The sequence below is a fragment of the Echinococcus granulosus genome (genome assembly GCF_000524195.1).
Source record: "Echinococcus granulosus chromosome Unknown EG_S00010, whole genome shotgun sequence".
Classification (NCBI taxonomy): Eukaryota; Metazoa; Platyhelminthes; class Cestoda; order Cyclophyllidea; family Taeniidae; genus Echinococcus; species Echinococcus granulosus.
This window is the reverse complement of record NW_020170390.1, coordinates 920,482-946,696: the sequence shown is the minus strand read 5'-3', so window position 1 is coordinate 946,696 and position 26,215 is coordinate 920,482. Positions and strand designations below refer to the sequence as shown.

Genomic DNA, 26,215 nt, shown 5'->3' with positions numbered 1-26,215 from the left:
CAAAAATCAGACGCAATGCAAAAAAACGTGCAGATGAATGCGATCGTATTTACTTTTATTAAAAATAAGAGGAGGATGAGATACACCAGGCTTACATGTGCTATCGTATTTATTAAAGGCATTTAATACTAGTCAAACACACCGAAACGATGGAATAAACTGATGTGGTGAGCAAGAACGTAGGGCGCAATCCATTTAGCGATTGAGGAGGGCGACGCGCTCTCCAATTCCTCAAAAACGCTACGACACACTGCGCAGTATTGGGCCGTGGGACCTGCACAGAGGCAAATGATGCTGGTTTTCCTAACAAATCCCCAAGATAGTAACGATATTCAAAATACAGAGATGACTGAAACGCGGGTTTAAAAAATACTAGACACTCAGATTATGTCCCGGCGTAGGAACGGTAAGAAACAATAGTAGCAGCAAAGAGCCGATGAGTGGCGCGTTACCTGCATGGTGTACTACTTGGTCCTCCAAAGCGTCAAAGAATTCTTCTTCACTGTCTTTCATGGAAGTGAGGCCTGATGATGCGGATTCTGTAACAAAAGGATTATAGGCATCAGGAATCAAAAGGATAAAGCGCCTCAGAAAGAAAACCACCCCACTTTATTTTCTACTTTTGACGCTAATTCCCAATAAGGAATTCAATACAAATATCAGTGTATAATAGAAGGTTATTTTATTTTTCAATTCTCAAGGACACCCCCATAAGACAATAAAAGCATTTTAACATTTGACGGTGTTCAGCAGTGGATTGAGTTTGCCGTTTAAAGTCAAAGTCTGTTTGGGGATAGAGAAACAGTGGGAAAATAAACAAGTTAGGAGTGATATGAAAGGGAACTAACTTGGATGCTGACAGAGGATGTAAAGGGCCTGATCGATTGATGAAACAGGACTGGAACATTCCCCAACATTGGGAATGGGAAAGAGTTCACAGTTGGGAGTGCAGCGAAGGTGGCTGAGGAAGCCATACCAGGCGCCAGCGATAGCTGTCAGAAAGTCGGTCGAACGGAGGCGCAGAATCAGAAGATGCAGGGCAATTAACAAAGTGTGTATGGCCGCGCCTGTATAACGACATCCCAGGGTTCTAGTCAGGTGCTATAAGGCACAAAAATACCATCAAGCGTTCCATAAAGAATCATCGTCTTCAATGAGCAAGTCTCGGATTTGATAAGCACTAAAAATCACTTCATGAATTCCTCACTGGTCATTCTGGATATTGTGTGGTTTGTAGTGCCTCACGAAAATAGGAAAAGATCACAACCGCGCAGTCTCCGCAATAACCCACGATCCCCAACATAGGCACCAAGTAAATGATTTACAATGCTTCTGCAGTCAGGATCCCCAAAAAGAGCAACACTTTCTTCGGCAAAGACCGACTTTAGATCCTATTGAGGTTGGTCATGTTCATCCAACTATTTTGAATTGGGGTCATTTAATAGATGAAGACTTTTTTACTGAGAAAACGCATTGTGTTTGGGCCGGGTCTATAAGTACACAAAACGCCCAAGTCTATAAATGAAACGCACGTTCTCTGTGTGAAACATCTAGGTCACTTTAAAAGGGTTTTTTTGTTACATCAACTTCTCCACACAAAACACAAAATAAAAGTGAAACCCCTCCATTGGAACCAGGGAGGCTTTAAATACATGATGATATAAGTACTACTGACACATACCCAACGTTCCCAGATCGAAACGTTTACATTAATCCGTAGACAGCAGTCGCATCCCTTGTGGTGCATGACAACCCGCAATGCCGCAAATTAACCTCTCTGTGTGTAATGTTTAAGATTAAATGCTCAGAGAAAGTGATATATAATGTAATAATAAAAAAAAACATAATCCACAATGCGTGTATTTTTTAGCATTCGAGTTTCCAAGGCTTCAAACATAGTAAGAAGTAGAGGGAAAGACAAACATTTTTCAAACAGTAACAGTATAGTTTAGCATAACCATTAGAAAAATTCTATAACCCACATCATCCAGTGCCTCCGAAGACGGGACTTCAGGCGACAAATACGCCGCTGGCATGCCAGGCATAGCAGCTGATGCATCGAGCAACGATTTCTAAAAAAAGGCATTAGGGTGGGGACGTTGTCAATAGCACTGTACAATGACGACAAGTCAGACTCACCATGCCGTCAGAGCATAACATCTCGGGTGGAGGAGTCTCCGTATTCGTTGGCAAACTAGCTAAAAAGAATCATAAGGACTTGGGGCTGAATTGTGAATAATTTTATCCAAAGGAAGTAATAAATGCAAGGAAACGCATCATATTAAGGGCTATTGAATCACTTGAATAAAAAGTGGGAGTCGACGAGTGTAGCTAAATACAATCTTTCATCACACGTCAACACTTAATTCGGATCACATCAATAGGATGTAAAATCGCATTCGGAGAAGTAAAAAGGTAGGGCGAAAATCCACTTACTGATGTCCAAGGCTCGTGTGATCACATGGTATACAGCATCTATTGGAGAAAAAAACTGGCCAACATTACAGATGATAATGATAATGCAAGCAAGCGTCATCAGCCTGAGCTACGTAAGCATCATGTGCACAATAAATATTTGAATTTTTTAATAAATTAGAATCTGCAAAGATAACTCGCCGAGTAAGCACTGTTCTACTTCAGCAAGCACACAATCCACGGACCATTCTATTGGAGTAAGATTTACTAGACTAAAAGTAAAATAACATAATGAGATTTTTGGATTTTGCCACTCGCCTTTACCCCAAACATTGCCTCGTGCATAAACGAGCAGTTGGTTTGGCTCAAGTGCACATGCGATTTGGGCAATTAGATCCAACTATGAAACAGCTATGCCCCAATGCCAAATAAGTTGACAACTAAGTGGTCTATAATAAAGCCGCTGGAGTATGGGGCCAAACTGTCAAGAGAAAGTTCTCGGAGGCGAAGATTTGAACAAAATTGAAGTTTAGCAAGTGGCACGAGCAAAACTTGCCGAAATTCAGGATCATCGTTGATCGCATGGGAGTGCAAGTTGGGAGCATCTGCAAGCAGGTTTATTTCTCTGCAATTCAACGCCGAAAGTGGAATGAGTTAAAATAAATTGTAATGAAAAGAACAAGCTTGGATAATAATTATGCTCTATCAAAACCACTACCGAACTTCCTTTACCTTAAGTAACAACATAAAATTGCGACTGCATTGCTCTCAAACTGATAAATTCGGAAAAATTTTGAATGTTGCACAATACTTAAAGCCGAAAAAAAAACATGCAAAATTGCCTTCACAGGACTCACATATTAAGTGAGACTTCAGAAAATACTTGCTCAGGTGAAAAAACAAATCTCGCATTGGCATCTATAAAGCAAAACTTAAGTAAGGGTGTGCCCATGTAACAGGGGGGTACTTGTTCAAGAGGGACGAAATATCTAACCTATGGAAAAAAATGGAGCGCACAGTTTGAATGAAATTATCACAGAAGAAAGGATGTAGCATTTCAGCGAATTCGAAGAAAATACGCACCTGTATGTGAATGAGATGAACACTGGAACTTCAGCTTGACCATGCGAAAATACTGGAGAACAGAAACATTAGGTGTTTCTTCACAGGACCCCTAAAACGCATGAGCAAATTTTAGCAACACGCTTTTCACCGTTATGCGAAACACACTACGCCTTACATCTCCTAATCGCCAGAAATCATAGTACAACGCTGGGGTGAAATTTGATAATTTGAATTACTAAATAATTCTATCAAAAAAGCATTAATTTACTGAGGAGTTTCAATCCAAAACTTTATGATATAATAGTTAAAAAAATATCAAAAGTAATAAAACAGTGCCCCATTTTGAAGGAAACTACGATACTATACACGACAGCCTCATCTGGTATACCATAAAGATTGGGGACAACAGGACACCAAATTCCACAAATTCGACTGATCTCCCAAAAACCGGAAACCAGACAAAGGCCAAAAAAATTATTGTTAGATCTAAGATTATAAAAAAGAGATTGAGGGGAATACCCAGAGTGTTTAAGACTACAAATGCGTCCAGGTAACCGTTCAACAAAGTGTGATGAGCAATTTCCACATGAGTTATCACATGAACAACCGAAATTTGGTAACGTGCGCACAATGCATAGCAAAACACGGGAAAGTGAAAATAACCGTGGCGATACAGCCCAGAAACAGTGACAGCAAACAGAAATCAGTTGCATGCAGATAAGAAGAAATAGCACAAGAAACCAGATAGCATCAGTAGCACAATAAGGATATATATCGAATACGAGTAAATGCCAAACGTACCACCTTCTCGAGAAAGATGTCACGAAGCCCGACCAGATGAGTCTTCTTGTGGGGTAGCGAGGTCAGAGACATGGCGTATTCGATTTTTTTCAGCCCCGAATCGGGCACAAAGACCTCGGAAGGAGATAGGTTCGTGGCAGAACCACCACGGGACAAGCGCAACCCGTAGTAGAGCTTGTCATTTCCGTAAGAGACCAACAATGGTAGTTCACTAGTGGCAAAATAAGAGTGAAATGTGTTTGGTAACGTATTTGTGATCGAGTAGATGCACAATGTTTCTACTTGATTACGAGGCTCAAGTTAGCAGTTTCACAAGAGAAAAAAAATTCGCAAACTCAATAGAACAAGCTAAGAAAACGTCACACCAAACAGTCACGATTTAACAAACTTAGGAGTAATGAATTCAAGGAAGATGCATTGGATTCAAGAAATAAATGTGATATGCTTGTAGCACAGTAGACACAGAATAATAAAGAAACCGGTAAAATTGTGCCAGCACAAGTCTTGGGTTCGACAGTGATCTCAAGTTTTACGACGTGTCCATTTAATGACTCCCAACCGCCAACGCCCAACTTAAGGAAAGATTCATATTAAGTCAAAATAAGGCTTTTGAATTTATAAAAAGAGAAGATTTAAGGGATTGAGAACTCTTTTTGTTTATAATAGTCCCCTGGTACCTTTACACACTCATCTCAACGTTTAACCAGTACCTGAAGGGCAACTTCAACGCAGCAGGATTTACTACTACGGCTGTTCCATCGGAGAATATTCTGCTACATCTCGTCGCTCAACTTTTCTGTGCTGATAAAAAACTGCGGATTGTCTTGATGTCCAGTGTGGGGTAACTTTCCAAAAATGCACACACTCTTTAGTGAGTTTATCCACCGTCCCCAGGAGGATTCTCAACTTGTGCAACTTTACGACACGTTTCGTGTCCATAAGGCGCTCCCATACATCGAATATTCGTGAAACCCCTTCACTCGTTCCCAAACGACCATGGCCAAGAACACCACTGACAGAAACATCGCCATCCTTGAAATGTCGATGCAAATAAGCTGTTTTACTTCAGCCGTCTCGTCGTCACACAAATTGTGCTTGAAGACTTTAGTAGATGAGGGAGTGATTATTACGTCGTTGTCCATGATAAATCTAATCACCACTCTTCATTCCGCGCAAGCATAACCAGTTGCCTGGTACCTCGATTTAAAGTGTCCGGATTGGTCCAGGGCATGAAGTCGGGTAACAAAGATAAGGCAAAGAAATACCGCGTATAGTACCACTACGACAGCTCTTCATATTTCTATCAATTAAATCCAGGACCCCAGTTTTACTTTACCGACATTTCTTGTCTTCGCGGGCAATATCCATTTAGGGAATTCGACCAGAGAAGTGAATGTAACAAAAGGCAAAAAACAATCTGCTATTTCCTTAACACCATACATCATCTTCAAAAGAATCGAAGTGATAGTCCTCTAAATTTATTTAAGCTTATGAAATATAATAAGCCATTGCTAAAGGAAATAAAGGGGTTTAGTTATTGACCCACCAAGCAGATGCGGCAAGAGCCATCTCAATAGAACTCAATAGCAATCTAATACGGGTAGTTCCAACCAATCGACGAGCCTTGGGATCAGCCGGAGAGATCAAAATGAATTCGTCAAGATCGTAGCTGTGAATGGAGATGGTACCGTTCATAACCATAACGAAGTGTCAACACGATAATATGGGGTGACTTACGAAGATGCAACAAGGAGAACCCTAGTCAGCTCATTATCCAGGTACTCTGAAGTGAAATTAGAGATGAAGGAATTAAGTTATTTAGAAGAATCGAAAGTCAAATGCAATGTTACAAATACCTATTTTATTTACGATGGATATCAGCTATGGCAAGAAAGCACATAAGTGCCAACATCTCTTTGTGGGGCCGGTGAACGAAAATACTCAGGCGAATCATAGTTGAAAGTGCTTCACTTCGTCATTTACAATATAAGTAGAACTAAATAATGAATAGTAAAAGAAGACTACGGTTGGACTATTCGATCTTTAAATTTAACCACTTTGTATTAAAACTGTAAATAAAGATATGGTTTAGAAATTACTCCAATGCAAATCAAGCCGCCTTTAAAGGGCCTGAATGAAAAAGACGTGTTTAAGATGCCCAATCCTAATATGCTAAAGTAGGGGCAAATGGTTATTCTGCCGACGAGTAATTCTTAATTCACCAGTGGAATCGCAAATTATGGCACCAATTAATAACAACTCTATCTAGGGGATGAAAATGTCACATACAAAATAGATACATGCAACATACTTGTTGATGCGACCGAGTGGACAATGAAGTGTTCCACTTTAAATTCAAATGTATCAAAGCTGGCAACTGAACATCGGACTGATGAGATGGGCTCCGAGATCACCTAACAGTAACAATTATCAGCAGCAAGTAAGAAGGGTAGTTAAACGACGCAACAACAAACATAATTTCGGACAGAGACAAGGTTCGTGAAAAGCCAAAATATGTAGCTAAATGAAATCCAATGGTTATCGCTAAGTTAATAGCTTAAGGAAAGGGATCAATTTATTAATTCCTACTACAGTGAATCAGTTTACGTAAAGACCTACCAGAGAATCCTTGGATGATTTTTGCCAATCCAGTAAGATGATTTGGAGCTTTGTATTAAATCTAGAATAACAACGAAGATAATAGGTAAAAACAGCAGTCACTTCTCCCATGGAGTGGCATTTGTGAAATCCTCGAAGCGATCCTCGGGCTGAAAGTAAAACGGTTTCAGAATTAGTGATTCTACGACTTCAGATTACAGCTTCCAAAGCATTATGCAAAGATTGTACAAGACTTTAAATGTATAAGGAATTCGCACAATTGGAAAATCTGCAAAAAAAATTAAGTGCGAGACGATTACGTTATTAAAAACCAATTATACTAAGTCTAAAACTTTATACAAGGACGGAGAAATCTAAAGACAAAACTTACACATTTCACACAGGAAAAACATAAACGGGTGCGTACAAATACTGACCATTAGTGAAAAATGCATCCCAGCATTTGAAATGGTCTACACACTCGTCTAAAGGAGAGCGCTGACTCGAAAACAAATTGCCTTAAAAGGTGCAGTTATCTACCTTTAACATCTTAAACCTACACATTCAACTAAGCAAAATAAAATTGCATGGGATGTTAAGTTTTTACAAGCCCAGCAATTGTACTGAAGGCTAATCAGGCCGCCGTGCATGAAAGAACCAACAAGGAATAAAGAAGGAAGATAAAATAACAGTCAGTCACGAAACAAATAAATTTACCAATTTTTCCTTGAAAAGGCAACCTACTCGACCACCCCCAAAGGTGCGGTGAGTCATCCAAACTACACCCCTTTTAGATGCAGGAATTAAACAGACCAATGGAAGGAGACGTAGAAATTTGTATACGTCAGTCGCCTTGAGACGAATATATAGGAAAAATAAAAATTCTACAGAGCTTGTGAAAGCTTTCCTTTCCCACGAGATTGCCTAAAAAGTTTATTACTAAACCAAATGAAAAAAAGAAAAATACAGTAACTAAAAAATGTGAAAGTTTTTCTACAAACTTTGAAAAACAATTGTTGTTACTACATAGAAATCTGATCAAATGGCTGCTTAGCTCAGTAATTAGACTGTAGTAGTTAGAAATAATTATACACCACACAATTCACTAAAATGTATTAGCTTTAAAGCAACGTCTTACGGATATAGCTGCTTACCACTTTTCACCTGTAATCAATAGAAACAGAAGTTTTGTTTGGGATGGTTCGGTGTTAGCCGCGCGGGATAATGGGCAGGGGTTGCGGCAAATTTACCTTCCTATCCGGGATATCCGTTGGTTCCGCAGTTGGGACATTTGACTTCATTCTAAGGGGTATGCTGAATATTGTGCTTATTTTTTAGCTAATGCAAAGAATGCAGTTGCTATGTCGATTATGGCTGGTTTATTTGCGGGATCATTAGCAAAGTACGGGACATTTTTAATTGTTGGATTTTGTTTTCAGCCTTATTTGTCAAACTAGGAATGTGTCCATGAGTGTTTCTGACAAAGTACCATATTGGGAATATAAGAGGGATCTGGATGAAAGGCTGCGGAGTAAGTTAGTGGACGAGAAAACAGAGATGCACGGATCTTGAGGCTTACCTCTTGTGAAGTCGTGCATATTATTTGAAGAATTTATCGCCAAACGACTACTAATTTGGATTCTAGGCTTTCTGTGTCGAACCTCATACCCCTCTTTTGAATACCACATCTTTTTTTTAAAGTTCCGGACCTTAATGGTCAACTGTGGAATAGCTTTGGGACCATTAAAATGTATTGAGGTATCTACTGATTTTTAGAGGCTGATAAATTTGATGCATTCCGTACCCCACGTTGCCTCTCCGTCAATGCGTTCTTACCTTCGATTCCGGCATCATATCCGCACATAAGTGGATGTTCCTTGAGGGAAGTCGCACTTAACATGCGTTGCACTCGCTAATGTTTGGGAATGGCTTGGGCGGACAATTGAGTCATTCTGGTGACGTTTGCAGCAGGTTGGCTTCCCCTGCGCTCTTGTGTTGTTGTGCGTCGACAATTTTCTTGGCTCTGGCTCTGCGGGCGCTTAGATTTTTACGGTTTACATTCTCGGTCGGTGGTACGGGTTTTGGACCGCATTAGCGGCCTTCTAGGATTCCTGTCAGATATGTTTCCCCCAGCGTGGTATGGCGACCTCATGCGACTACATGGATGCCCGAGTTTGCCGTATCGTAGGTTGTGGTCAGTTCGCATGATCGTAGGAGCCGGCGTTTATCGCCTATCGTGATGCATATCTATCGTTGAGTCAGGTTTCTCTATAACCTTTCAAGCCGCGAGTTATCGCGTCCAGGATTACTGCAGTCTTGGCAATGTGAAACAAAAGCGGTGGTTTTGTCCAGTTGGACTTCTTTTTCCCATCGGGGTAAGCTGGAGCATTTAAAGGCACCAAAGTCCACCCACTAGCAAAGTTATCCTTGCTCTGCGCTATTTAACCACTTATCAAAAGCCTTCTGCGCGCTGTCATGTAGCATTACACACTATCCATTATCCGAAATTATGTGAGAGGTCTAAACTAATATTGCAGTGAATAAAATATTAAAGGGGAAAAAATACTCAAAATTTAAGTGCATCTCCAATTATACTGTAAGCATTGTTTGGCACATAACTCCCTAATTCGCGTCGAGTAGGCCTCCGAAACCACTATAATTACAAGGTCTATAGTACCGGATTTTGATTGGTCAAGTTGGCGATGGCTGTTAAAATGTTGTCTTTCCATTTTGATGGCCTTGTTATGCTTTGTTCTGCGATTTTTGGCTGCGTTTGTCTTTTCCAAACCAAATTTAAAGCGGCTGAATGTTAGTGATAGTTGTTGTCTCACCTAACGTCACTATAACTTGTTTTGCTTTTAGCCTATTATTGCACCGAAATTTTTACTTATTTTTGTGTTCCTCGGTTTGCATTGCCTAGATTATTCGCGGCCTTTCGAAACCAGTATATTTTGGGTAATTTGTGAACATACCTGCTGGGAAACCTCATATATTCCTCTTACCCATTGGTTTTTTTACTCTCACTCGTAAAATTGGAGTGGCTCCCCGTTCGAAACCGTCCCTGCTTAATTTACTTAATTTTAGTGCACTAAACGTAAAAGGAGGCTAGCTACTGCGCCTTGGGATTTATAAGTTTTATGAGCACTTTGCTTGAGTCATTCTCCTACTTCGCTGTATTTTCTACCACTTTTGGTCTTCTTTACAGTTAGTGCACCGGTTCTTTGTTCGTATGTTTTCACACCATTCGTTATTATCGCCATACTTACATATGTAATTAGACTTTTTACCATTTTTTGCTTATCTTAAATTGTTTCATTTAAATGTACACGCTGAATTGGTACTTGCTTGTCCTCTTCTGGAGTCAGGTGGCTCTGACGGTAGTGTTCCGATACTTAGTGGTTAACATAACTATTGAGTTTTTTCTCAATACTTATCTCACTTGGCTCCCAATGCTAGTTGGGTCAAGGACTCCTACATGCATATAAACGAGTTTTCTATGCATTTTTTCGTGAATTTAATGATAATCGATGAGTCTGGTTTGCTTCAGCTTAGTGTCTTGAGGTATCCTAGGTGTTTGGAGGCTTCTGACCCTATGAGAACCACTTTTGTGTGCTTTATTTGACTTAAGATGCAGTGTACTTTTTAAGCTCCAGGTTCCAACATTATGAAATCATACCGGCATGAAGAACGCGCGAAAAGTCACACGACCGAAACGTAAGCTTCCATTTGCCGAAGTTGTATGGTGGAGGATGTTTATTTTCGTCAATTTATCTGTCTTAACTTTTTAGTCGAATACGAGGTGACGTTCGTTTTGGTACGTTTTCTTTCACTTTTTCATTTTTTTGTCCAAACTTCATTAGTATATTTGTAGTTGCTTTCGTTAAATTTTTGACATCAATCGCATCTATTTTTGTTGAATTGGTACTTTTTTCGATTTGCCCCCCATAGGTTTCCATTTTGTCCACTCATCTTTTGCTCTAATAGCATTAGCCTAAGCTGGTGCTTTTAATAATACTGCTTACCCACTTGTGCGGTGTGCGTAATATGCATTTATTTCTCCAATAATCTTTCCCTATCCCACTTTCTGATAGGTTTTTATGGAAGTTTAGGCAGAATTTTATTGAACATCCCTTTGTTGTACATAATCGGATAAATGCGAGTATCTCTTCCACTTTGGACATTGTTTGGTTCATCTTTGGAACTCTGTATGCTTCCTAATTTTATTGTGGAATCTTATTTTTTACAGCTGAAACTAGAATGCAGCAGCAAATTTCCTGTTGAGGAATAATTTCATTTGGATTAGAAAGTAGTTTTCATCATAATACTTTTCGTTATTAGCCTTCCCTTGCAAATGCTTTAGTGGTCTTGGATCAGTTTAAGTTGGAACTGACGAAAGCGGAATCGTATTTATTATGCAGCGTGTCCGGTTTGGCACAGTTTTTTTGACTACGAGTATATTGTGGCGTATGTAATCGAGCATCGGTGACCTTTGGTAGCACAGATGGATTTGCATCGTGACCAACTGCTCCTACTCATCTTAATAAGTTCCCTGTTTTGTAAATGTAGTCGCTGCTATCTTATCAGAACGTGTTAACTGATATCTGTTATCGAACCGATAGCGAAAATAATCTAAATACAACTGAAATATGTTATACCTTGTTACTCTTCACGTTGTTTTTGAAGCTAAGTTATTGACGCAGGGTGGGGGGTGCGCGACTTGTTACCTCTTACCGTAGGATTATTTTTGGTGTTTGACTTGAGATAAATTGCAGGCTATTGACAAACCACTGGTAATGTGCTTGCTGAATTTCCTGCGATTTTTACTGCTGAAACTCCATATATCTAATGTTAATATGACATTAAATGTGGAATCCTAGCATTGCGCTTGGTGTAGTAAATATCTGCAATGAAATAATTTTCTGCGAATTGTTTTCATTTTTTGTAGACTTTGCACATTAGTAGATTCTACGTATTCACATGCAATAGTAGTTGCTCAGGCACGAATATGGTATTGTTGACTTATTTTCGAAATCACAAGGCAGCTAGTTGCATACTACCTGTGCTACAAGGCGTTGGTGTTGCACATGTTTAACAGTTCAAGGTAGATTGTTTCTATCACAATGATCGTAATGAAGATAATACTTTTCTGGCATCTAGACAGCAAAGGTGAGGAGCCTCGTCGATTTGATGGGCCTCGCCGGCCTAGAGGTGGATACAAAAACCTCTCTTACGAGACGGAAAGCGAGCGAAAAGTCCATCTCACTCGATACAATGATGGGCTAATTATTCAAGTGTCCAATGACCGGTGCCGCAATTCGAATGCCTCTTTGATCTATCGCCGGGGTCACAGTGTCATCCACCCACAACCACCGTTAAAGTCCAACTTCAAATCTGTAAACAATGGACATCCTACCGACACATCAAGGTATGTTAATGTAATCATTATCTTCTTTGTCTTCGTGACTTATTAACCTTTCATCAAAATTAACGACTAGGTACCAAAAAAGTTACGATAGTAGTTCGCATTGTCGCGTGAAAAAAATGGTGTAATTACCAATGGAGGTGTTTGAATTTTTTTGTAAACATACGTTCCAGCACTTTTGTGAAATCGAAAGCAGTTATTAATTACTTGTTTAAACGGCATATATGATCTCCTTTAGTCGATCTCGAAACCATTTTGAAACATCAGGAAGGCAACGGTCTTTTTCATTCCGAGAGGGGTTAGCTAATATTCCTGAGCCCTCGATGTTGCCTCTGGACTGGAAACCCGATGCCTCTGGAATTCCAACGGATTTTAGATTTCAGGATGAGCATCAGCGTCAGTGGTGTTTTCTATTTTTGGCATACAAGTTTACTTTTTTGGTTTCGAAAATATATTTTGTAAGTTGATAAAGGTTATGGCACCAAGATGTTAGGTGAGCGTGTTTAGTTTGATGTTTTTTTGAGCTTGCAATGCATGAAATTGGAAGCTGTGTTCGAGCAGATACAAATCCTACTTGTTCATTTATTTATTTCCTTATCCTAGTACTTGTAAATGAGATATTGCATTATATTTGGATATCTGTTTGACTTATGTACCGTTCCGCTTTCATTTCCCCATCCTGACAGCAAAAGCAGTACAATGCGGAAATATTGGAAGGAGGGGTGAATGGAATCGAAGCTCTAGCGCTCGGCGCGGTGGTGGTGGTGGGGGGCTAAGCAATGGAGGCCGCAAAATGCGTCGAAGAGGTGGTGCTGGTGATGATACGACGGCTTCATTTCGAGTTGCAGATAATGGAATTGTTCATGATCGAGGTATGTCGATTCCATAAACAAGCGTAGTTGCTTTTGAATTTGTTAAAGAAGAACAAGCTTTGCTGCATCAGATGGAGGACAAGTATCCCTTTTCATACCCAGTTCATATTATTCATCTCAGCTAAATTGATACTAAATTAGCCTTGAATTTTGTATATTTCTGGAATTTTTCAACCCCTTTTTATTTTATGGAGATTCCTGCTTAGTTTTCAATTAGGAAGCTCCTATGTCCACTTAGATCCATTCTGTCAAGATTTCTGGGAATGTGAGGTGGCTATTTTGCTCTGTCATTCATTGTTAGTCTTATGCTAGTATGGCATTGCTTCTTTGGCTTCTCATCAGATCTTGACAGTTTACAAAGCTCATAATACCGTAAATAGAAAATCGTGCTCATCCCGTTTGTGACACCATCTGACTTGTATTTAAGTGATTGCAAAGTAGACTTTTAAAGCTGTGTTTTCAAAATATTTATTTGCAATTCGATGGCTACAATTCCTAAGAGTTATTTGTTGGCGATGATTTTATCTGGGTGTCGTTTTTTTCTAAATTAACGTCAACAGATTTAAACACTCTTCATATGACTTTCAGCCATTCTATTAATCTAAGTAAAACCATTGCATGAATTTTTTATTGTAAAAGCTTTGCATACCAAGATATCGCGTTCTCTTTATGGAATGTCTGCGCCAGGAGTAGTGTTAAGACTACTTTTTTGTTTCGGAGGCACTTGGGTTGCTGTAGTGTATCTCCATTGGCCGTTGTCATGCTTCGCAGCTCTGATCATATGCATAGCTGGCTTGCACTTGCAACTTTTCTATTCCATTGTTCGCATTAACTTAAGTATGTGAAATACGTGAATAGGCTTTGGATAAACACATATGGTGATTCACTTTTACCTCTATTTTTGTGCATTAGCTCAAAGTCCTGCCGCTTAATGCGCCGCTCATATTTGTGCTGGCTTAGTGGACTAAATGGCTTGACAACTATTTTCATATGCACTTTCATATATGCGTGCTGTCAAGACGCTACATCTAAATGTATCCTGTACTACACTCATTCGCTTGTCGTGGATAGCAACTTGTCTGGCTTAGAACAATACAGCTGTCTGTTGACATTTTTGGCAGAGTATTTTCGTGCCCACACTAAACGTGACGGAAGCAGCTGATAACATGCTGTAACTACAATAGAAGTTGTTGCATTATTTCACATGCGATGTTTAAAGACTTCACCCTTGTGACGCACAGTAAGGAGCTTTGCTTTTGTGCTGACACTGAGATTGCGAATGATTGACGTTCAGACAACCAGACCGGTGAGAGACCACGCAGTGGACCCCATGGCAGAGGTAACATGCGCGGTTCCAGGTCGTCTCGTCGAGGCGGGGCCTGGCGAGGCGCCACTGATGTTCACCTTGGAAGCAAGGATGAGACTCAAGGTGAATTGACTGGAGTTGTTGATATCCACTGACCCGAGGTTGGTCCAACAAGCGTTTTCGCTGCAAATTTTTGCATGCATTATCACTGTGTCCTCTTGTCTTTTTTGATTTTGATGGATTTGTTGGTAGATGTGCACGGCTTTTTTTTAGGTAGCAAGAATTGCTGTTTACTTATGAGGGCTTCATCTGACAGGATGGACTTTCTTTACCACTCTTCTTCGTTTCCTTTTAGGTAATGGTCCTGGAGCTGGGGAACATGGGAACCCTGAAAACCTTGAGGATAGCACTTCAACGGATGATGGTCAATACCAACTTACTGTTGATCTAAAGGTCTGTTTTTAACTCACGTTGTTTTGGTCTCTTCACTTGAGCCTATTCGAATATTGATTAAAGTTTTGTTTAGTGCTAGTACATTATTTTTCCAAGTGACTCAAATTTTTTTACCCACTTCTCATTTCGAACCCCTTTACTGTAAAAAACGTACGTCAATGTCAATGACACAAACTCCTGGTTCACTTGTGCTGCTTGTGCCATGGGAATCCTGCCGGTGATCACTATTAAAAATCATTTATTGTGTTATTATCTTGATTAATTTCACTTACATACATTCATGCGGGCCTTTTAATTACTGCTTTATACATATATCCTCCTATACGTGTATTTTTTGGTGAATCAACGCGGGTTCACTGATTATTAACATCAAACAAATCTCACTCCGCTTGCTCTTCCTTCACATGCACCCTTCCTGCATGATGAATCAGACATTCACTGTGACCGATCCACTCATTTCAGATCCAATTTTGATTGTGCCCATATCCTCTTGGTCTAAAGATGACCTTGTTTATGTCGTTTCCGAACAGGTCGACGATGATCAACCTGTAGATGTAAACTCTGGACATGAGAATGGCAGGGAAGAGCACATGGACGGAGGCTTGTGTATTATGGTTGAACCACATCAAGAGGTGCGTTTTTTTACTGTTGTTTTGTTTCACCTTTAAAGACAGTTTGTATTGTTGGGTTTACTCGTTTCATAGTGTTAGAAAAATAACTGTTGAGGAAGCTGATTTCGCCGACTTCAGCAAAAATGAATCTTAAAATAACGTCAATTACAATACGGAAGTTGTAAACTAACTGATGGTTTGAGCTTTTGACTTTGAACTTCTCTGTTTTCTGCCATCAGACGGTGGACTCATCGGAGGAGGAAGAGGAAACAGGAGACAGCAAGGATGCATTTGAAGCCCCAGCTGCTAGTTCTACAAGTAATACCGATGGAGAGACCTCGGAGTCATCAAATGAAGAGCTGGAAGCTGTTGAAGTACCCGAGGTTTGTTGACGCAATTTTTTAAAGTTAGATGCTCCTTCCTAAATTCTGCTTCTCAATTTATGGCATGGATATGTGTGAAAGTGCATAGATTTCTGAAGATGTAACCATCCTGGCTTTCTTTGCGATAAATCTTGACTACGTTGCAAGAGTAATTTAGAATTCCGTTTATAATTGAACGCGTTTTAAATCCGTTAAATAATTTTTCAGTCTTACTGTATATCAAATGCAGTGCATCACTTGCATTAATTAGCATCACTTTTAGCTGAGGGTAAATCTCATAACTGCTGAATCTTTCCGCTCATCCAGCTACCGATCTGTTTAACGTTATCACCAATCTTTGCCTTCCATTAACACGAAACCTTTTGAGTGATCTGCACCACATAGGAGTATATCTTGATTGAACCCGCACGCGTGTAGCTAATTATCTCCAGAGTTAACCCGCGTGAATTGTTATTGTCCGAACTCTTAGTAAGCCCGGGATGTGTGATGTCACTTTGTAGTAGTCGATTGTTTTTCGTACCCACCTCTATAAACAAATACTGCCTAGCAGTTTCTAATGGCATATCTAGTTTAATCAATGCCAAGTCACCTCGCCGGAGTGTTTTTTTGATGTATTTCGTATCCTTATAAAATATGAGTTTTACTGTTAAACAGATTTGCCGCTGAGGTGTCTGTTTTTTTTTTTAATTTCGTTTACTAAGAACCATCACATTTACTTATCGGCAGAATTTGACAGGCTAGATAATCGAAGTGCTTATGGGTCAGTTTATGACAGGACTAGCATTTCCTCAAGTCTGGATATCCAAGTTTTGCACACAGGTCCCTCTCTAGTGGTTTATTTTTGCTATGTACTGGCAGTTGATTGAAATTTTCTTGCTACAACATAATTGTGTACAGTAATATTTATGCTAAATTAATTTATCATTTGCAAAGCTTGACATTCTTTGGCATCAAGCCCTTGTTCCAACTGGTGTGTCAACGATGGTTTCAAATAACAATCTATCAAAATCTCCTAAATGGACTTATCAATTTTTGAGTTACTTTTTGGGGAAAAAAACTTTATAAATCGTCTGGAAAATGATTTTAGTAATACCTATAAGATAGCCCAATTTCGTTTTACATGCTAAACTGAATTTCAGAGATGTGGCTACTGGTGCCCTTTTATGCATGCCTTAGCACCCAGATATTTTTGCTTTCATGTGGTCCATTGTGCAATTTAATACGATTTTTTGGCCAGGTTGATTTTTTTGGACTAATATTTGCTCCGTTTTATGCTTGATAAACTAAATGAGACAAGTTTTGATCTTTTTAAACCCTTCACTGTCATAACCTCAATGTAATTCTAATCTCCCTGTCCCCTTTCTTTCCCAGGAGAATGTCTCGCAAACAGGCCGTGGGTCTGCGGAATCTGGACCTTCAAAACAGGTTTGGGTTCTACCCTGGCTTTTACAATGTGTTCCTGAAAATGCCTTTCAATTTGACTTTTCAAATTTCGTAGGAGTCAGCCCAAAAATCTTCAGAAGAGACCCAAGCCTCTGACGATTTACAGGAATTTCAGGTTTGCTTAAGAGTGTTGCCGTATCCCTTCAAACATGGTTTGCATTAAGCTTTGTCTAGTGTTGGCCAAAACCTTCAGTCGAATACTTTAGGTATCAGGCTAATTTACAAGAGCACTCGTATTCGAAGCATTTGTGTAAAATCTTTCATCATTCAAATTTCACCTCTCCAGAACTAGTATGCATTCCATTGGTTTTAAATTAATTTCAGCAACGAGGTTCTTCTGTTAGGAGATCTGAACAAAGTGACGAGGTAAAGCAATTCTGCTCCCCTTTACCTCATTATTATCGATCCACATCGATTTGTGCATTGAGAATTGCGCTCATCGATTGCTGCAGTGATGAATTGAGGTCAAAGAATGCGACACTAGTACTTGCGATAAGCAGCGTCGCTTAGCCACAAATCCGTGCAACTACCTTAAATGCAACGAAAAATGCTACACGGGGCAGATGTATGCTTTTCCCGTTCAACCTATGGATTGAAGTCTTTTCCATTTTGAATCTGCTTGTGACAAGTGTAAAAAAATGATTCAGGACTGAAAATTTGACTTCTTAATTTAGAATGGTGTGTACTCAGTATGTACCATAGTGACAGGTGAATTTTGTTTTTTCTGGTTTTTTCGTAAGGCTGAAATGGTTTGTCAGTAGTCAACATAAGTACACTCCCGAGTTGGGCGTTACCGTTGATGCGCTTCTACGTTGATTCCCCGTCCGTCCGGATGATTGCAGCTAGGCAAACTTTATCTCTCTGCACATTCTCATTCAGGAGTTTGATAATATCTTCTTCGTTACTTTTCAAAAGCTTTGCAGATACATTTTAACACTTGGTGCCCTGATTTTCTCACCGAAGACCGCAAATGACATTTAGTTAAAAAGAGTTTAATTGAATTGTAAGAGAAGAACAAAACAATTGGTGCCATATTTAAGCAATGCAATATTCGGGCAGTGGCGGGTGATTTTCCTCACCAGCTTTGGTGGCAAACGCGTCACTATTCCCATCTTTTTATAGGAGTGACTGCAGGAATGTGGGGAATCTTCCACAAAAACCTGAGGGAGCGTGATAGTTTATTTATCAAAACTAGTTTAGCTTACTTATGTTTGCACCTTTTCACCGATAAATGTAGATTCAATTTGTTTAACGGAAGGTCTAGTTTTACTCTAACCGTAATTTTACGACCTCCATGACATCTTTATTGTGGCCAAAACGTCACCGGCTAACACTTCTCCAAGATTGAATGCGATATTTAGTCGATAAGATTGCTGTCCGCGAGTTAAATCTTCCTGTGATTGTCTCGAATCCTGTGTACTCTTAGCGCAGATGTCCTCTGTTTTGAGGGAGAACACCCCTATTTGTTCTAGTTCAGCGTTCATCAGCTGTCGGCGTTTACAAGTTTTATGTTCGGATTTTCGCAGCTGGGATATACTGGCTTGGGAACCTGAAAACTTCCTCTACCCAATTTTATGATAACTTTAAATCGTTCCCAAATAATTTCTTTTTCCCCACAGGGTCCACTGCACGAAAGTGAAGTGTCCAAGATATCTGAAGAGGTACAATGTCACATTGTCTAAGTTATTTGTGTCTACTGTTTTCCTCCTTAATTTTCATTTCTTTTCTGAGTTTAATTCACACAATTGATAGTAATAAACCCTAGCTATAATTCCTTTTATGCATTTCCTCGTGCTTTCCGTGTAGAGAATGTCACAGACAAATACCCCTATGGAATTCACCAAAGCCGATTCTAAAAGGGTAAGTTAGAGGACACTGGTTTGATTTCCTTGTGATTACATCGAATTCCATGCAATTGCAGTGATAATATGGAGCAAATTAGATTTAAATATGGCTATTAAGTAATCCTGATTGATGGAAATACTGCATAGCCAACTAATTTCTCGTGTATACATCACTGATATCTGTAAAATTTCCATTTAGCCATTTGCATTTAGCGAGTATTTTCCGCCACATAACGAGTATATTTACTCAGTTGGGAGCCTGGCGCTTCGCACGAATACTTATCCCACAATTGTCGTCAGATGATCCTCTTTCTATTGCAGAAATTGTCGCATGAAAGTTCTGAAAAATCCAAAACATCTGAAGATGTATAATGTCATATTATCGAAATGCATTGCTTCATTTCCTCCCGTCCGTTTTTCATCGCCTATTTTGGATACTGTTAGGGTTTTATAAGAGGATAACTCACCTTAAATAGAGTAGGGTAAGCGATGTGGAGTGAATCCCTCTTAAATGTTTTTATTCCTTCACTGTAGAAAACGCCACAGGCAGAAACTCCCCCAGAAATAACTGAAGCATGTTCGATACAGGTAAGTTGGCCATCGCTCTGATCTCGTGTTCGCACCGAGTCCATCACAACTTCGGCCTAGATACTCTGAAGCCACACAGTAAATACAATTCGCATAAAGTGCATCAATCGGTGTCATTTATAACATCATCTGTAATAGTATCGGTTGGAATCGTATACACTGCTGACTTTCACTATTTACTCAGAACCGGTAGTTTCATAAGGTTTTTTTTTTAAATTCTTCCTGACTCCATGACGCTGTGAAAAACTTCAGCTCTAGGAGAGGCGGGATCGTGCCAATTCTCTCAGCTTTCGCATAAAGGAATAGCAGTAGGGTACTCACGCTATATTTACACGATAATCCTACCTTACTGTTGACTGGCAAATTATCAGTAGTTCTGTTCAAATACAACCTGTTTTGTCAACCTTGCAATGATACCGCGTCTCCACTATTCGATGCGCAAACTGTTGAACTCCAAAATCTCCCCCAATCCCTTAACTCTTATAAAGATGACAGTTACAGCACCAAATGAAATTCAACTCTGGTTAGCATTTGTTTCAAAGGTTCATTTAGCATAATTGCCTTTGTATTGCTGGAAGTTTAGATGCATATGATGTCAGTTTGTTAATAGATTTGTCTCGTTTTTCTTTCCAATTTAGAATGAAAAGACGCATGACTTAACTCATTCTGGACCCATAACGCCCGAGGAATCGGATGGGGTAAGGCGATTATATTTTTCCTATCAACTCAGCAAATATTCCTACATCTCTTACCACCTACATGCGGGACATTCTCGGGTTTTTATCTTCCAAATTTTTCTGACTTGGCACTTTGGAGTTTGCAATAAATCGATGCTTTAGTATCCAATAGATACACGAGAAACAACGATAACCATTAGGATAACAGAGACATTCGGGTCGATTGCGTGACCCAGCAATAAATTAGTCACCAAATTCATTTTCCTGGATTGACACTGTTCCACTTTTACCCATAGAATGCTCAGCCTAATCAAGAGTCAGGTGACTGTGAAACGTCCTTCGAATCAGTCCCAGCTGATGAAAGTCACAATTCATCAGTATGTCGGCAGATGCCTTTTTACACAGTCCTGCGTTTGTTATTTATTAACTGAAACTTAGCATGATTATTCCATTATTAATTTTTTTTTTATATAGGCTTCGATTATAAGTGGTGAGATAGATTTAAGTGAAGAAAGTGTAACACCCGGGAAGCCTGAAATGTCGGCTGGAAATGTGGAGAGGATTACCAAAGAAGGGCATTTGGAAAGTAGCATCAGTAAAGATACCAGCATAAAGGTCAGGCATTTGTCTCCCACTTTCATCTAGTTTATCGTTCCTTGATTATAATCCATTCTCGCTCATAATAATAACAACAGAACTTAATATTGGTATTAATACGGCATGCTTGATACTGCATTATTATCAATACACTCGGGGCATGTTATGCTTTAACTTTTACAATAAGAGATAGCAATTAGAGCCCTGTTTGCATATTTATTACTATATTTAACTATTTCGAATAGAAAAGACATTAATAGTGGTTGTTTACTACATAATTGCATTTAAAGTTTACGGGGACATTAAGCAGTCAAATCTTGTTTTCTACCCTTTAATGGATTCTTTTTTAGGCTGAGGAATCTCCCACCGAGTAAATACTGTGAGTTTGTGTTGCATTCGGACGTGCAATTGTTGTCCATTCCAAAGCTTTATCTGACGCCACCGGCTTATCGTTAAAGCAATGTCTTATCCTATATTTTTTTTCATTACCGCACCCTTTTAGCAGAAATTTTTGGAAGGTTTCTCCATCAGAGCATACATACCTACATTAAAATTCCTCCCATTCTAGAGAAAGAAAAACGATCCCGTTCCCCTTAACCATGGTCAAGTTATGAAGTTCAATGTACGTCTTTTTTTGACACCTTCACTGCACTATACCCTTGTTCCTCTCGACTGCGGGGTCCTGTCGTTGGACGTTTTGCCCAGTCCCATTATATTACGAGTTAAACTGGAATTGCATTTGACCTCTCTCAATATTTATAGGAGGAATTACTTTCTATTTAGCTGTTTTCGTTACCAGTCACCCGCCTATCTTCGCCAATGATCCTTCACGATCAACTATCAGCTGCTGTTCCTCTTATAACTATCTGATTTCCTGTACCTCAAATTTTATTTTCTTGGCAGGTTTTCTGTATTTTGATAGAGTCCATTAAACATCACACATTTGAAACATATACCTGTCATATCAAAGGGATATGCTCATCACCAGGACACATGGATGATCGACTCTAAAAATGGTTAAAAATGACCATAGAGGTTGACTTATGGGTTCTAAGCTACAAACCGTTGTATCAAAAATCAGGTAGAGAACTAGAAGTATGATTGCCACAAATGACCAACTAAAGTACTGCATAGACGCGTGGGAGGGATACCGAGGATGGGTCGGCTGGGGCCTCCTGTGAGCTGATGCAAACAGAGATCCACAGATGGTAAAAACTCATTCAGCGGAGTAAATGTGTGTGAAGGCGAGCGTCTCTGCGGTGACCACCTAGATGGCGTGAGATAATGAAGACAAAAAACGAGAGGATGGGAGTAGACGTGATTTATTTGAGAACCTCGTGAAGGTTACTGCAGCGCTAGCTGGATCACAGGAAGGTGGGACATGATTTTGGGGGGTGGACCGGATGCACGCTCAACAAGACGACAGTCAGAAGCAGCGCTGAACAGATTGAAATGCAGGATTAGTTATTTGTCATAGGTGGCATTAGGGTTTCGTGGAGGAATTACTACTTATGGTAGGCTTCCAAAATATACTGTAGTAGATGGCCAAGACGATGGCCGCTAGTGAAACGGAGATGACGTACACAAAGACGGTAGCCAGACGCAACCACTTTTTGTTGTTTTTCTGTAGCCTCATTTTACTCGTTTCATTTGATTTGTTTGGAGCTGAGCGTCTAGTGGTATTTGTCAATTTCGACGCGGACATCGTTGGGATACCGACTATAGCGCCGTAGGGTGATTGGTGGGTCACGCAAAGTCAATTCAAATGAAAGATTCAAACAAAAAAATTAAATCTGCAGACGGAATATTGTAAAAATTTTAATTACGTGTGCTTTATAAATCAATTTTTTTCGTTTGCTCCTAAAAAGGGCGAGCTTCCCTGATATCTTGTTTACTAAGAGAAAAGGGGCTTTTAATGTATGCCTTTTTGACACTTGGTACTGATTTGGCCTTTTAATTTTTTTGATGCAGTGATGTTAGCAAAGCGAGCATTTAAATGCAATCTAACATTTATTACATTTCTAACCACTTTCGCAACTAGCTTCAATTTACCTTAAAAATTAAAGCCTCCTTTTTAACACTTCGTATTACTACATCAGAACCAGCATTTATTTGTCATTGCTCATTGATATTAAGGCTCAGAATGCTAGGTAATAAAATGCCGGCTCCCCATTGTCGTTGCGTTTTGGACCTAATCCTTAGCCCCCTTTATTTTAGTAATCATATAACTCCTATGCCTGTTCGATATCCTTAAACTAGTCAAATATACATGAATATGCACTACACTGAACTAAGTAACGTGTACCTTTACAATTTTTTTGCCCATTGCATGGTTTTGAAACATCCATGTGGAGAGTGGGGTGATTACATTCCTCCTTTTAATAAACTTACTTTTACACTTATGGTGAGGTAGAATGTAGCCCGTTCACCTCCTGAGATGGTGCCTGGTACCAAGCTCTGCTGCACCGGTGAAAAATTCATCCAGGTTTCTACCACCAATGAAGTTGAAATTTTACACATTTTATCCCATGCGCCAACTAACCCTTACCCCTCCATGTACATTTATTGGGCCCTCGTAAGTCTACCCCATCCCTTAGTGCTTGTTAGAGCTGGCATTGACTACAACGGTATGGTGGATACAGTCAGTATCGACAGGTTTGGTGTTGCTTAGGTTAGCAATCACTCCATTCTTCTGCATCTTGTGCCACTAATTCACCCTGGATTCCTTCTGCAGCTCTCAGGACCTATTTCAACGTGCATCTGAATCGTATGCATCCGATGGATGTGGTACAAGAACTTCCGTACGCTTCACGGATCACAAACTAGTGTTCGATAATTTCTCTTGCGTTTTTCACAATGTGCACAACGCATGGGAAGGAAAAAGAAAGAGAGCTCCGTACGCTCGACTTTTGCACCTTTTACCTTTAACGCACTACCTATCTACATTTGCTTAAAAAAACATACCAAAACGTAAACCGGTCCAAGAGATTTGCGTCCTCAATGATTTCTGTGATTACAGTCAGCCCTACTTTAAAAGTACTGCCGACGCCTTCAAAGGCGCATAACTTCGTTATCAATGAAGCGTGACAATGATGTAGGCAAAGTAGCTTGAATTTACCTCGCCAAATAAGTAAGAACGATTCAAATTAGCTGCTGTACAATAAATTGTGCCATATTTCTGAAGTATTTGCTGCAGGTCAGTGACCCTCTCGAGGTCATACGGTAGCGAAAAGAATAAAAAAATCTAATAATGTAAACGTCTTTAATACTATAGCAACCTGTAATTGATCTTAAAACGGTGCTGTCCTCAAGCGTTGGAAATGTGAGTAGAGAACAGGTAGATACAAGTTGTGCTTTTGTTCTATTAACTATGGTCCACGTGACGCATGTAAACGAGTAGGTCCAGAATCCGTTTGCAGAAAGACATATCACGATCGTACCTTGATTAAGAATGCAGGAAGATAAGACTTTAAATTTCGCTTACAATTTTCAAAGGTTGGTAACTAAACTTTATTCTTTCTACTAATACAACAACAGATTCCGAGCCTTATATCCTTTCGACTCTGATAACTGGGAACTAAAAATTTTTGCAAAACATTACTCACCATGCAATCAGTTTTATGAGAGAACCATCCGGAATCAACAAGCAAGAGTGCACGTCTAATGTCATCATACAGTCTGAGGACAGAATGTCTCTTCCCACACAACGGTTATCCTCGTTCTGCCAAAAATGCACGACTCCTGAGGCCAGCCCTACGGATTTCTGTGGTAACGGTTCCGGCGCAGTGAGTCTACTGATCTTCGTCTCTCTTTTTGCCTCAAGGCAAACCTCCTCCTCCGCTGTTGAATCAAGGATTTTCTGCGCATTAAAACGCTTGATCGTGTTGGGGTCCGCTGTGCAGTCTACCTCAGGAAGGTCAGATTTATTTAGTTCAGGAATTTCGGGGCACCACTGTGAGAGCAGCCACCCAGGTTGACACTTCGTATGAATGACCTCGAGGGTCTTGAGAGTGTTACTCTCTCTAAGGATATCCGCCAGTTCGCTGACGCTCGCAACAGGGCGAGAAAGGCGGCAGGTAAAGTCGATGGCACTGCCTGAGTCTACCGGCACAGAGCAACCAGTAATCGAGATCTTTTCAGCCATATCGGGCATCGACTGCGAAATCGTATGAAGAACCCTATTTAAATTGTAGGGAATAATTGATTGCGCTGCTCCCCGGCCTAAACGCCATTCCTTTACAAATAAATACACGAGTTAATTTGTATAATTCGTAACAAAGTAACCAAAGCTTTAGAAGCGTCAATAAAAGAAAAATGAGGTGTGTGAATGTGTTTGTTAAAAAATAAAGTTAGCTAAGTTTACAAGTTCGATGCTTGGATAAATAGCAGCATAAATTGCCTTATTTCCGGAATAGAAAAGTAACTATTTTTGCCACTGAAAAACACAGACGTTTTTGTTTTGAGGAAACTACCCAACGTCGAGATTAATAAAGGCAATATTGTTATCTTATCTAAACATAGACCCCGCTCTCGAAAATACAGGCATAGCTCATATTCGCGGCCAAAAACCTACATTACTATTTGGTCCGTCGACAATGCGTTGATTAGATGAATATCCAGTCACTAGAGTAGCCATTCCTTCAATTATCCCAAATTCTTTTTCGAGTAGGTATAATAATGTGGCAAATGCCAAGGCATCGGCACTCCCTGCGGAAATAATGCTGCAGCCTCTCTGGTATTTCCGGTAACTAATTGGATAAAATATGATCGGGATATCCACCGTGTCTCCCACAACGACAACTTTTCTCGCCCGACCACCACTCAGATGCTTCTATAAAAAGACCCATACATGTATTGCTTTTACGATTTTGCATGCAGGTAAATGGATTTGCATTCCTACTTGTGTATGCATAATAATATGCACAATATATATGTTTGATAATATAGTCCATATGAACGGAAGGCTTATCTGAATCTAAACCACAAAAATTATTGATTTCATTAAAGTTATAAACTAGAACACTAAAGTGGAAACTTCGCAGTGATTTGGTCAAACCAAAATTAACAGTCACACACTTCAGCATCTTCCAATTTAATGAGATGTTCACTAGCGTCCAATACGTATTCGACGTCCATCCAG

The 26,215-nt window shown here is 39.7% G+C and overlaps 4 protein-coding genes across 4 annotated transcripts in view; 2 read left to right on the top strand and 2 right to left on the bottom strand. All coding sequences in view use genetic code 11, as the record gives it.

The window, feature by feature from the left end:
- Positions 1–128: 128 nt before the first annotated feature.
- Positions 129–5,982, bottom strand: EGR_02310 (hypothetical protein; the record flags this gene model as incomplete). The annotated part of the gene is made up of 9 exons (XM_024491559.1): positions 129–274; positions 453–539; positions 849–1,101; positions 1,983–2,072; positions 2,140–2,198; positions 3,499–3,589; positions 4,282–4,492; positions 5,147–5,313; positions 5,893–5,982. The coding sequence occupies 9 exons, from the start codon at positions 5,980–5,982 to the stop codon at positions 129–131; spliced, it is 1,194 nt and encodes a 397-aa protein (XP_024354065.1).
- A 2,121-nt stretch (positions 5,983–8,103) lies between these two features.
- EGR_02309 (hypothetical protein) lies at positions 8,104–8,451 on the top strand (the record flags this gene model as incomplete). Its single annotated transcript, XM_024491558.1, has 3 exons — positions 8,104–8,188; positions 8,218–8,281; positions 8,337–8,451. The coding sequence occupies 3 exons, from the start codon at positions 8,104–8,106 to the stop codon at positions 8,449–8,451; spliced, it is 264 nt and encodes an 87-aa protein (XP_024354064.1).
- Positions 8,452–8,592: 141 nt separating this feature from the next.
- Positions 8,593–21,898, top strand: EGR_02308 (hypothetical protein; the record flags this gene model as incomplete). The annotated part of the gene is made up of 20 exons (XM_024491557.1): positions 8,593–8,637; positions 8,998–9,073; positions 10,533–10,593; positions 10,668–10,693; positions 12,037–12,304; positions 12,540–12,697; positions 12,988–13,173; positions 14,468–14,602; positions 14,835–14,932; positions 15,463–15,564; positions 15,783–15,926; positions 17,298–17,351; positions 17,425–17,484; positions 18,989–19,030; positions 19,176–19,229; positions 19,748–19,801; positions 20,440–20,499; positions 20,775–20,855; positions 20,953–21,093; positions 21,644–21,898. The coding sequence occupies 20 exons, from the start codon at positions 8,593–8,595 to the stop codon at positions 21,896–21,898; spliced, it is 2,100 nt and encodes a 699-aa protein (XP_024354063.1).
- Positions 21,899–24,439: 2,541 nt separating this feature from the next.
- Positions 24,440–26,215, bottom strand: part of EGR_02307 (Glyceraldehyde-3-phosphate dehydrogenase) — a gene marked incomplete at both ends in the record, with an annotated part of 13,039 nt that continues 11,263 nt past the window's right edge. Inside the window, 3 exons of the mRNA XM_024491556.1 lie at positions 24,440–24,515; positions 24,681–25,309; positions 25,649–25,906. Of these exons, the coding sequence (XP_024354062.1) occupies positions 24,440–24,515; positions 24,681–25,309; positions 25,649–25,906 (963 nt within the window). The remainder of the gene's footprint in view (positions 24,516–24,680; positions 25,310–25,648; positions 25,907–26,215) is intronic.